This window comes from Suillus subaureus, assembly GCF_016647635.1.
Source record: "Suillus subaureus strain MN1 chromosome Unknown BJ212scaffold_55, whole genome shotgun sequence".
NCBI classification, from domain to species: domain Eukaryota; kingdom Fungi; phylum Basidiomycota; class Agaricomycetes; order Boletales; family Suillaceae; genus Suillus; species Suillus subaureus.
This window is the reverse complement of record NW_024538611.1, coordinates 1-12,719: the sequence shown is the minus strand read 5'-3', so window position 1 is coordinate 12,719 and position 12,719 is coordinate 1. Positions and strand designations below refer to the sequence as shown.

Sequence of the window (12,719 nt, the reverse complement as noted above, 5' to 3'; positions counted from 1 at the left end):
ACTTTGTGATCAGCTCTTCTCAGAATGGCTTAAAGATGCAGAAGATGCATCAAGATACATCAGTGTCTTCAAGAACGGCCGTCGAAGATTCACCAAAATGGGCATCACATTCTCCGACTTGGAAGCAGTCTGGATGCTCCTGCACAGGCTTCCTGAGACCCCGCAATGGGTCATCTTCTGGAGCCTCACCCTCAGACTCTACAAACCACCAGTAACCACTTCCTCATCGACCACTACTTCCTCTACAACTACAACTGCTCCTTCCGTCTCCTTCAAAGATGTCACAGCTGCATTCACCAAAGAGGCCAACAGGCAGTGTGGCCATCAGAAACTGGCTCGACCAGGCTCTGAATACGCCAATGCTGTCAGCTCTTCTACCTCCTCTGAGCGAAGAGTTAACCCTTCAAATGGTGTCTGTATGCACAAGCAGAATCCTAGAGGTGTTACAGTCATGGCTACCCCCTATCTCTTTTCTCGTCTTATCCGTGTATTACGTCATGACCGCGCCACGTTGCGCCATCACTAGACCACGCTCTTTCTACACTTGTATTACATCACGATCGCCGCTGCCGTCGCTAGGTGACTCATCCTCTTATCTCTGACTCGTCTTGATTGCGTCATCTTGATGACGTATATATCCCTTATCTCTGACTCGGACTATGACGTATGTACACCGGCCCTAAAGTACTTACACCTATATAAGCATGGTCATGTACTTAGTTAGACCTCACTTTAATCTACTAGGTTTTACCTGCATTATCCTTCGCTTAGGACCCCCAATCCTAAGTCGTCGTATAAACCGATATTCAAGGCAGAGACACTCTCTCTGACTTGTCTTAAGAACCTTACATTTGTGAGGACATGATCCGGCTTTAGGCGCACCCTTATCGGGTACCTATCGTCGCGCTATCCTAGTCGACCTATGGTTCGCCGTAACAAGAGGAGTACCTTGCGATAACCCTGTGTGCACAGGTCTTCCCTGCTCACTCATGCACAATTGGGAACACTACATGCAAGCCAGTGGGGGAATGGAAGGAAAAGCACTGTGGAGTCAGCAATGTGGAGGTAAAAAGATGAACATAGCAGCAGCTGCTACAGAAAACAAGCCCACCACTCCTAACATGATGTCCAGCTCAACCAGTGCCCCACCAGGCTCCAGCTCAACCAGTGCCCCACCAGGCTATTCAGAGACATCAGCCCTCGCTATGAGTAATCACAGCCAAGACTGGTCCTGTGCTCTCATTGAGGACATTGAGCTCAATCCCAGTTGCATACCAACGGATGAGGACCTCACTTGCATCTCCAGTCAGGCTCTCTCTACCATTTTAGACTCTGGCGCGACCTCGACTCTCATCACCAGTCGAGAATTCTTCTGGATGTTCAATGTGAGCACCAACATCTCTGTGAAAACTGCAAACCACGGAATGCTGCAAACTTCAGGACGAGGTGATTGCATAGCAGATTTAACCATTGGGAACCGCACACAACGCATCAGACTGACCGATTGCTTGCATGCCCCTGGGGCGCTTATCAACCTCATGTCAGTAGGCTGCATGTTGAAAAAAGGGTGGGAATGCAATTTTAAGCTGTCTCCTCCAAGATGCCAACTTGTCTTTCATAACAATGTACTCGGTGATGTCCCTCTGCAGGGTAATCTCATCTTTCTCGACCTCATGTTCATCCCACCTTCAGATCCTTCCCCACATCTCGAAATAACTGCCTTTGCCAAGGTACCATTATCTTGGGACCTTTGGCATGCGAGATTAGGTCATCCAGGTGGAGATGCCGTGAAAAGACTCCCTCTCTTCGCCACCAGTATGAAAATAGACACTTCCCATCCATTTTGCATGTGCGAACCTTGCATCATGGCTAAACACCCATGCAAACCTTATCCCACGTCCACCATGCCTCCTGCAACTCATGTACTCGACCTCATGCATTCTGACCTCTGTGGACCTTTCCCAGTAGTGACGCCTCACAGCAAACACCATTTTGTCATCTTCCTGGATGACCACAGCAACCTCCTCAGTCTCCAACTCTTAGCAACTAAGGATCAGGCTTTAGAAGCCTGGGAGATTGTATGCAAACATTGGGAAAACTGATCAGGACGACAAGTGAAGGTATTTCGCTCTGACAATGGGGGGGAGTTTATGAGCTTGGCATTTACACATGTTCCCACATCTGCAGGGATAGAGTGTCAACTCTCGGCACCATATGCACATCAGCAAAATGGCAAGGCCAAATGGGCAATCAGGACCATTGAGGGAAGACTTTTCACAATGCTGGAAACAGCCAATCTTCCTCCTACCCTCTGGGAGGAGGCTGCACTCACCATCTGTTACCTCTGGAACAGAACTGAATCGTCCACCCTGCCTCGAGGGGTCACACCTTACAAGATCATCAATGGATGCAAGCCCAACCTAGAGCACCTTCGCATTTGGGGATCTTGCTGCTTTGCACGAATCCCTTCAGAGTTACAACCAAAACTCGGTCCTCACTCCCACCCAGCATACTTCATGGGTTACCCAGAGGGCACCAAAGGTTATTGCCTGCGTGATTGTGACATGGGAGCCTTCTTTACCGCTCGGAATGTTCATTTTGACGAGAACCTTCCTTCCACCTCTCATTCAATGAGTTCAGACTCAGACAGCAGTGATGATAGGCCCACTTCCACAACACATTCCTCCTTCCCAGCTCAGCCCACTCAATTGGTGACTCAGCTCACACCATTGCCCTCATCTGCCCCTATGGTCCCTCCTGAACCATGTCACTCATCTCGCATCCGGGTCCCTACAAAGGCTGGACAGACCTACGCTGAGGAGTTAGCCACCTCCAAAGCACGCCTGACCTCTCTGCATGAAGTACACACTGACCGTGCACATGAGAACACCCTACATGAGGGGGTGCCTACTACCTCGCTTGAGGGGGTGGATGCCTCCAAAACCACTGAGCAGGAGTCCATTGAAAATGTCGAACCTAACACTGACATCCCTGAGCTCGTGGTGAACATTGTCATTGAAGAACAGGGTCATGTAGCAATTCACAGCAACAGGAAATGCAATCCACACAACTCAGACTACAACCTCTCCATTCCCCCAGCAACTTACAACAAGGCTATGAAGCGTCCCGATGGGAATCTGTGACTTACCGTGATGAAGGCCAAGTTGCAGACCATGAAGGATATGGGGGTGTATAGACTTATGAAGCTCCCCCCAGGGCACAAGGCCATAGGGTGTCGCTGGGTGCTAGAATTCAAAGAGGACAATAAGGGAGGTCCAATCCAGAAGGTGCAACTGGTCATGCAAGGCTTCTCACAGGTTCCTGGAGTTGATTATAATGCAACCTTCGCCCCTGTCATCAAAATGGCCTCCATTCGGTTCATTGCAGCCTTGGCCTGTCACAACAACTGGGAGTTGGACACATTTAATACCCGAAGGGCATTTCTCTGGGGGATTCTCAAGGAGGAGATCTATATGAGACAGCCAAAGGGCTTTGAGGATGGAGATTGGTCGCTCCTGGTATGGTTGATGCTGCGCACGATATATGGCCTGAAGCAGTCGGCCATGGAGTGGTATGAGCAAGTCTGTGCCGTGATGAAAGAACTTGGCTTTACAAGGTGTGCTGTTGACCACACTGTCTTCATCTACAACAGGCCCAGCATGGGGGGGAGGATCTACTGCCTCGTTGGATGGCACATTGACAATGGAATGGGCACCTCTAATTCCAAACCCTTCCTAGCCTACGTTAAAGGTCACATTGCCCAACGCTTTGGCATTAAGGATCTCGGGCCCATCCAATGCTTTCTTGGCATTCAGTTCAAGCATGACCACACATCCTGTCAGCTTTGGATGCATCAAGGCGAATATATCACATACCTCCTTGATGAATATGACCTCTTGTTGACATAAAAAGTATTCCCGTTATGCATTCTTGACTACCTTTCTTATGTACTGTATAGCACCTTCCACTCATCAGCCACAGATCCTCCATAGACCCTTATGTACTCACTTCAAATATCTTCTCACCTCAGCATTGTTATTAACTTCCGCTGAGGTGAGCTCATCTTGTATTGTGTAGTTGACACACTTACTGACTCATGTACCTAGTCTCATCTTCCTTTGCTAGGTACCTATTAATATAGTGTTGTTATTAACTTCCGCTGAGTCTCGTCTTCCTTCGCTAGGCAGACTCATACACCTCTTAGATTGCAACCCTGTTCTCCTGCCTCTCGATGCAAACCATCCATTCGGTCGTGACTCTGACATCTATGATGACATCCAAAACCTCCCTATGCGCTATCACAAGATTGTTAGTGAACTTCTGTATCTCGCAGTCTGCACCAGAGCAGACATTGTCTTTGCAGTAAACACATTGGCACAACACAATGCAGCACCCTCACCATGCTATTATGCTGCTGCGAAGTGCCTCTTGTGTTACCTCAGTGGGACCTTGAATTTATGTGCTCATTTTGGAGGAGATTGTGTCGAAGAAGGATTGCATGCATACTGTGACGCAGACTGGGCTAGTTGTTCGGAGGACAGGCTCTCAATTTCAGGGTACACCTGCAGACCCTTCAGTCATTTTACATGTAGAACCCCTGCCCCAGATGTGCCAAAAGGTCATAGAATCATGGCTAGCCAGTCCTCGGCCAGTGCATGTAGAACAAGTGCAGGCCAGTGTACTATTTGATTATCACCTGAGTATCATTAGTTCATGTAGGATAGGTACTGGCCAGTATATAGTATGCCAATGTCTTTCATGTAGGATTGGTGCTGGCCAAGGTATTATAGGCCAATCTCTTGTATGTAGTATCAGTGCCAGCTGATATATCATATGACATATACTAGCCACTGGCTGGTATATGTAGGATATATCTACTGCAGTCTGATTTCATTAGTAGACTGGCCAGCTTGTATGTACATATGTAGGACCATGGCTGGCCAGTTTGTAGTCCTTAAGTGTACTAACCAGAGGATCAAGCTGGCTAGTATATGTAGTCATTAGTTAATCAGCCAGCCTGTATATACATATGTAGGAACATGGCTGGCCAGTTTGCTTATATTTCACTAGCAAACTGGCCAGCTTGGCCCCACGTGTGTAAGACCATGGCTGGCCAGTTTGCTTATATTTCACTAGCAAACCAGCCAGCTTGGCTCTACATACGTAGGAACATAGCTGGCCAGTTTGCTTATATTTCACTAGCAAACCGGCCAGCTTGGTTCTACATACGTAGGACCATGGCTGGCCAGTGTAGAGCTTTTGAATTATCACTTTGCATTAGTATACTGGCCTTTTTTCGTCTACATATGTAGGAGCTAATGGTTCAATTCTTGTCCAAGTCTTGACAAGTAGATATATTTATTGTACAAGATTGATCAGCAATGAAGACAAAGGAGTATATAAGATCAGTTCTGGTTTCTCTTGGAAGGTTGCCTTGTCCTGGCTGATCTGCAGACTTCAGGCTCAATCCTGGGATTCTTAGACTTACTGGTCGAAGCTTGGGGCATTCTTCTCTTCCTCCCTTTCTGCTTCTGCTCCTGCTCCTTCTCCTGCTCCTCCTGCTCCTGCTGCTCCTGCTCCTGCTGCTTCTCCTTCTCTTTTGTGAGATCAACTTCCTCCTCGGTCACCTTGTTTCCAACTTCATCTTCATCCTCCATGTTGTTGTCCTCACCAAGTGCCTCTTTTGTCAGCTTCTCTATGTGCTCGACAACTGTGCACTTAACCTGTGAGACAACTTGATCAAGAGAAACCAAGAATTCTAGATCGAAAGCAGAATAAGGTAGGTAGAAAGGCATATTGGGGTCAGCCTCATCTTCCTCATACTCTATGACATGTTTAGACTCCCTATAGAGGAGCCCAATTCCTAGAATCACTGGCATGGCAGATGCTGCCCCTGAGATTGGACATGCTTGCAGCTTATCCAAGCTCACCTTCAAAGTGTCATATGACACATGCATGTCCTTAGGAAGATAAGATCCTCCCCAAGACCAGTTAGCCCAGATAGGCAAATCTGGATTTTGCACTGAAGTTGGCTATTGGACGAACTATGAGCTATAAGATTAAGATGCACTGGAAGTTATACTGACCTTCTGCTTGGCCAAGATTGCCAGATCCCTAATGGCATCTATAAGCTCCAGGTAGTTGTCATTCTTGCTTAGAGATTCCAGGAATGTATATTGATCAGTGATTGAGATGTCATCAGGGGTTGTGTTGGCTGGCTGGGTTCTACGTTCTGTGAGATCAGAGCTGTTCAAGGAAGGAAGCCAGTCTCTGTCTTCTTCATCTGAGTCAAGTAAGCTTACTCTTTTCACCTTAGACTTCTTCTTTCTTTCTTCATTCCTTACATTTGCGTGAACATCACCATCCTTGGCTTTGACAAAAATGACTAGCTTCTTGTTTGCAGCCGAATTTTGTTCCCAATGGTTCCATAGACGATTTACCTCCTCAGTCTTCATATGAGAAGGGTCTTTGACCACAAATGCAGTGGGAACAGAACCATGTTCCAAATAATTGGATGAGGCGGCAGTCATCACACCCCAAGGCACAGGTCTAGAGCCCCCAGTGCAAACTTCTACAAACCAAAGCATCAATGAAATGCTAACAAATATGAAGACATAAGAACTTACTATATGAAGCATGAAATATACCCCTCATCAATTCATGTTGGCCCTTAAGGCCAAGACCATCATGACTAGGAAGTTTGGCATATCCATCTTCATCTAGGATAATTTCAGGGATAGCAGCTTCATTGCCAGCATCCTCATTGTCTGAACCCTCGAGGTCCTGATCATCTGAAGGATCTATTAGTTTGAGTGAATAATTAGTGTTAGTGCGCGCAAGATTCAAATTTTAATTAGCCACATACAAAACTCGGTCTTTGACCATTCTGCAAAGGATTCAAATCCAGTTGCAGTCCACTCCTTGATCCCATTGGAGCTGACAGAGAACCTCTTCTTGACATTTTGAGGGTCAGTTTCGTGTCTGAGACATAGTGATTAGTTAGTCTAGTTAGCCTTGAGAATTAAGAAAGTTCAATCACTTACAGACTGACAGACAATGTCTGACTAGCTTTTTTCTTGTGACTAATGAACATCACCACTCAACAACCCATAGTACACCAGATTTGCTCAGAAAAGTCTTCAAGTGTTTTCTTGAGGTTGTTCTTCCTATACCTTAAGGAAGATCTTAGACAAGATCAATAGTAAATTTTAAGTTAAACTTACATTGCTTTACTTTCTTCTGGTGCCTCCTCCCTATTCCATTTTGTCATGGCCAACTTGACCTCCTCCTGTTGTGAAGGTGACATATTGTCAAACCATTCCCTGGCATGGCCTGTCCGATACTTGATTGACTGTTGGACGCCTTTCCTTCTCTGCTCAGCCTTGTCAAACTTATCTATTTCTTCCTTGAACAACCTCTGTGTGACATCCCATTTGGTAAGTGATTTCTTGTAGAAGGACGCTTCTCTCGGATGACTTGTGGCTTCTCTAACCTTGGCCTCTTCCTTGTAGGTGATGATTTGGGAACAGTATTGTTTTATTTCCTATATGTAGCATTCACCCATCAATCAAATGTATTTACATACACAATTAAAATTTTGTTACCTTTTTCAAAGAAGTAGGCAATTGGGGCACATCTTCGTCTTCAAGTTCCTTTTGGGCTTCAAGTATAGCCTTATGAATTTTCTTCACCATGCATTTGACAGCCTGTGGTGAATCTGCAGTCACAACATCTTGATGATAATGATCAAGAATATATTTAAAGCGAGTTGTCCAGTCAGAAGACATTATAGTTCAGTCAAAAAAAAAGGCTGAAAATTTTGATAGAGCTGACGCGTACTTGCGGTAGGAGGGCGGCTGGCCGACAAACTGATTTGACTCCCATATTTAGGTACAAAAATTAAGTTGCTAATTATATGACCATATTAAGATGATTTTCAACAATCAACAATCAGTTCACATGATTGTATTTGACGCGTCGACTTAATCATGTGATCGTGTTTGAACCACTTAATTTTTGAAGTCTTCAAAGGCCAAGGCAAACAACTGATATTCAAGATCATGAAAACAAGCATCAATTTGTAATCCAAAACATGTAAAAAAGCAAATCTAACATGGGTAAAAGTAGTAGTAAAAAAAAGTGATGAAATTCAATTGGCCTTCACACAAACTGCAATCCAGCAGGAACCACTCTTTCTGGCATGAGATAGGATGACTGAGTTCTCAGGGGGGCTGAAGAGATACCCTTTCCTGCACTTTGAGTTCATGCATTCAAAGGAGTAGGTCTTCTTGTGGTTGGCTGAATGCCAAGAGTTAGCCCATCCACACTGAGGGCATTGGAGTGGAAGATGGTGGCCCCAAGGGTGTTCCTTACAATGGGTCCATGCGAATCTAGTGATGTCCAAGGCATGACCAGCATTAGTCATCAATAAGAACACATCAGTGTGCCTGCCAAGTTTGTAGGACTGCATAAGCATGTCCAGAAAAACTTCATGAATTGGCAGACACTCAGTCAGGACGAGTTCTGCAAATGATAGAAGAAGGGGAGCCGCAAAGGTTGGCTGGAAATGGATGGCATTGAAGCAGATGGTAGCTGTAATGTGATGACTGGGAGTATGTGTCAGCAGAAGTGCAGGATGATAGACTATGGTACTTACTGAAGGACAGCCATTTGCAAGGACAAAAATGACTCCTCATTGTTAACTAGAGCGCCACAAGACAAAAACCATAGGTAAGAGTCTTTGGCAGCTCTGATGAGCGGTTGCCATGGCATGAGGATGATGCCCAAAAACTGTATGTAGAACAGTGAGCAAACAGCATGTCATAAAAGACACTACTCACACTGTCAACTCAGCCAGACACGTACAATTTTTTCTTTGTCTCGTAGCCCAGGAATGGATCTCCAAGATTGTCATCAGTATGGTTGGAGATGGCAAACACGATGCAGGGCCAGTTACACTGAGCCATGAGGCTATGGACCAATTCACCCACCTTGACTTGGTACTGGTCACTCTTTGACTTGGAGCTGACATCAAAGATGAGCTTGTGGAAAGCAATACCTCCACATGGAAAATAGGGGGAGAGGAAGTGGTACATGAGGTCAAAAGGTCCGCTGGAAGTTTCAAAGTTGATGAGTGTGAGGTGGATTAATACCACAGGCGTGGAAGAAATCTGTGATTGCAGAGATACTTCCAATGCACCACGGATTGGGAGGAAGGTGGGCAAAACTGGCAAGTTGTTCCTGTAAAATCCCTACATAGCATGTTAAGACACAACTACAGAAGAAGAAAGGACTTACAAAGTAGGCAGTGCATGTTTCTTCTGCACAAGGGTCTTGTGCTGCCAAGTGGCAAGATATGCACGTGAATGTGACATCATCGCAGTTGACAGTGTGAGTGTGAGCGACAGGAATGTCGATGCAGCGAGAGCACATCATGTGGGGACAAAGGTCACACAAGTACAAAAACTTGTGGTCACTTGAACCATCCTGGCAGACGATACACCACTGTAAAACACGTGGATTAGTGATCAACAAGATATGGGGCAAGTACTCACCTCATTGTGACTTGACTGCGCCTCACCAGCTACCATCCCATCATCCATCCCATCTGTCTCATCCACCTTGTCTCCTCCAGTCTCCTCATCCAAAACCGTCTCCTCCATCACCAGATCGGAGTTGAGATCCACACGGATCGAAGCATCAAAGCTGAGATCGATCAAAGAATCAATGCCGATTGAAGAGAAGTCGAGTAAGGGCACAAAGTCGATGGTGATACGCTTGGCGGTGCCTCCAGTCGACTTCTTGCAGGTTTGCTTGGTGCACGTCATTGGATTTGTAAGCTGAAGAAAGAGGATAAGTGTCACAAGCAAAGACACAGAAAGACTTATGATTGGATAAGCTGGATGAGCATCAAGCAAAGACAGAGAAAGACTTACACATATTTTCCACATGTAGTACAAATAAACACAAACTGGTTGGTAAGCCAAATAAAGACACATGGTTGAATTAACGCACCAAGTGCCAAACAACCAAACAAGGACAAATGCACATGCATCATATCAACACCAACTTCAATTCCCACGGTTCATTTTCTTCGCCCATTACCCTCACCACTTCCACTCTCCTCACCCTTCTACTCTCCTCACCACTTCCACTCTCATCTCATTCTCAAGGGCACCTTCTCTGGTGTACCCTTTAGGTCTTTGCAGACTGCAGCTGCAAGGATCTAAAGGCAATGCACTGGAGTTGCCTTTCATTAATGGTGAGTCCCTTTTCTCTATTCATGCATTTACTAACTTTCTTTCTATGTTTATTTTCATCAAGGTGTATTGGTGGCGCCTATGGTAAGTACTATGTACATTTTTTCTTTGGTGCTGACTACCTTTGATTTCACCGCCTCTGTCTGTAGTGCTCCCTTGGGTCTTGGGGGTTCCTTTTCTGGCAGTTGTGTGGCACCACACCCCCTGCTTATATTGGGTCTGGGGGATTTATTACTGACTTTATCTCCTTTTCAGTGCATGTCTTGGTTTTCTGGCGGTTGTGTGGCACCACACCCCCTGCTTATATTGGGTCTGGGGGATTTATTACTGACTTTATCTCCTTTTCAGTGCATGTCTTGGTTTTCTGGCGGTTGTGTGGCACTGCGCCCCCTGCTTCAATGTCTGTTGGGTCTGGGGGTTAGTTTGTTGGCAGTTGTGTGGCACTGCGCCCCCTGCTTCTGCCTCAATGTCTGTTGGGTCTGGGGGTTAGTTTGTTGGTGGTTGTGTGGCACCGCGCCCCCTGCTTCTGCCTCAATGTCTGTTGGGTCTGGGGTTAAGTTGTTGGTGGTTGTGTGGCACCGCGCCCCCTGCTTATCTTGGGTCTGGGGGTTTATCACTGACTCCATCTTTTTTAAGCACTGGTCTTGGCTTGGTTTGGTGTGGTGCACCTCTTGCTTCTCTTGTATCACTGACTCTGTCTTTTTTTCAGCACTGGTCTTGGCTTGGTTTGTGTGTGGTGCGCCTCTTGCTTCTCTTGTGTCTTGGGATGGGTGTTTGTCACTGACTTCCTGTTTTTTTTCAGCAATTGTTCTTGGTTTGTTGGCAGTTGTGTTGTACTGTGCCCCCTGCTTCTTTGTGGTAAGCATTGTTTTTCTAATCAATGTCTGTCTAACACAGTTGTAGGATGTATATGATACTGTGCCCCCTGTTTCTTTGTGGTAAGTGTTGTTTTTCTAATCAATGTCTGTCTAACACAGTTGTAGGATGTATATTACACATTTTACTACTTAGTTTTCTCTTTGAGCGTGAGGCTTTGGTGAGGAGGGCTCCCTCATCAAAGTCTCACTGCTTGCCTTTGACTTCCACACTCAATTTTCATATTACACTTGTAGTAAAATATTTACTTGTGTACTTTGCACTATTTCTTTGAGTAGTAGGCCAAAATGATGCGAATTGTTGCTAGTGGAAAAAATCACGTGACCATGTGCATTTTCTTGGTACACCAGCTGTGCCGGTGGAAAATGAACTCAACACCCAACGTTCTCAGTGAGAACTGCAAGTGTAAAATCTATAGATATCATGTAAATAGCTTGAGAATCATATCAAATGGACAAAGCAACTGAACAATCTATTGCAAAAATGCCTTATGAAATTGAAGCTTGGTTGATTCAACTTGAAGCACACGAAATAAAAGTAACTGATGTGAAACACCATTGAAACACTTTGTTTTGCATGCAATGCACAAGTTCACTAGCAGTACCTGCTGCCATCACTACTACTTACTACTACTACTCCAAGAAGCAAGCTTCAACAACTCTCTGCCTTGTCAAGTATGCCATTTGGTGTGCTGAAAGTGCCAATCAGCAACATTTGAGACTCAATGTGCAGTACTGCATACTGCCAGTCCCGTTCTAACTAAAATCCCAATATTGACTTTGACTTTGACTTTTCAGATCACTTTTTCCTTCTCGACACCACACTGCCCATTCCACTCATCACCCCATCAAGGCTGCTGTGCACGGTCCACTTGTACCTACCCACCCCCTCCCCTTTCAGAATGCCCAGAGCGTTCCTCATTCACGTATGGGTTATCATCCTGCACCGTTGGTGAGTCCACTCAATGATCACCCCATCATGGCTGCTGTACATGGTCCACTTGTACTTACCCCCCCACCCCCCCTTTCAGAAAGTTCTATTAGCCACTCGTCATTCCATGCGTCAACTTTGCATAGGCAACACCCAAACCCCAATCAACTCAACTTCCACAAGGACACTCTGACCCATTCATAGTCATGAGTAGCCTTTGCAGTTGTCCACACAGTTCATAACCCATCTGTTTGCTTGTCTACCTCCCCCACCATTGCCTTCTAACTCTCAAGTGAAGCTCCCAATATGCCCTCCACTGCACAAAGTATCATCCCTCACCATTGGTGAGTTCATTATTAGCCACTCATCATTCCACATGTTCAACTTCGAAAATCATAGAATACTTAGATCCTCATTCAACAATTCAGGGTAACAGGGCACTTGTCACTTTGAACCAAGTCTTATGTGTGATGTAATCTAAGTTCCAAATCGGTGGAACTGTTGATCTCATATATGTATACCATTTTAGTTAAATTAGCCGCTTCTGTTTTCTATCAGTTGCTTCCATCATTTCATATCTACAATATACCTAAATTTGGACTAATTTGACAGTGCAGGAATTCTGACAACAATTTTTGCTTTGTTTCAGTCGGT

General features: G+C 45.5%; 2 protein-coding genes across 2 annotated transcripts; both read right to left on the bottom strand.

Annotated features, from left to right (window-relative positions):
* Positions 1-5,405: 5,405 nt before the first annotated feature.
* Positions 5,406-9,950, bottom strand: BJ212DRAFT_1304134 (uncharacterized protein; the record flags this gene model as incomplete). Its single annotated transcript, XM_041333553.1, has 14 exons — positions 5,406-6,032; positions 6,087-6,571; positions 6,627-6,800; positions 6,866-6,981; positions 7,044-7,082; positions 7,173-7,184; positions 7,224-7,543; positions 7,605-7,717; positions 8,374-8,606; positions 8,657-8,790; positions 8,991-9,240; positions 9,298-9,338; positions 9,555-9,839; positions 9,936-9,950. 14 exons carry the CDS (start codon positions 9,948-9,950, stop codon positions 5,406-5,408), a joined length of 2,844 nt encoding a protein of 947 aa, XP_041187092.1.
* Positions 9,951-10,654: 704 nt separating this feature from the next.
* On the bottom strand, positions 10,655-11,125 carry BJ212DRAFT_1304133 (uncharacterized protein; the record flags this gene model as incomplete). Its single annotated transcript, XM_041333552.1, has 1 exon — positions 10,655-11,125. One exon carries the CDS (start codon positions 11,123-11,125, stop codon positions 10,655-10,657), a length of 471 nt encoding a protein of 156 aa, XP_041187091.1.
* Positions 11,126-12,719: the final 1,594 nt, after the last annotated feature.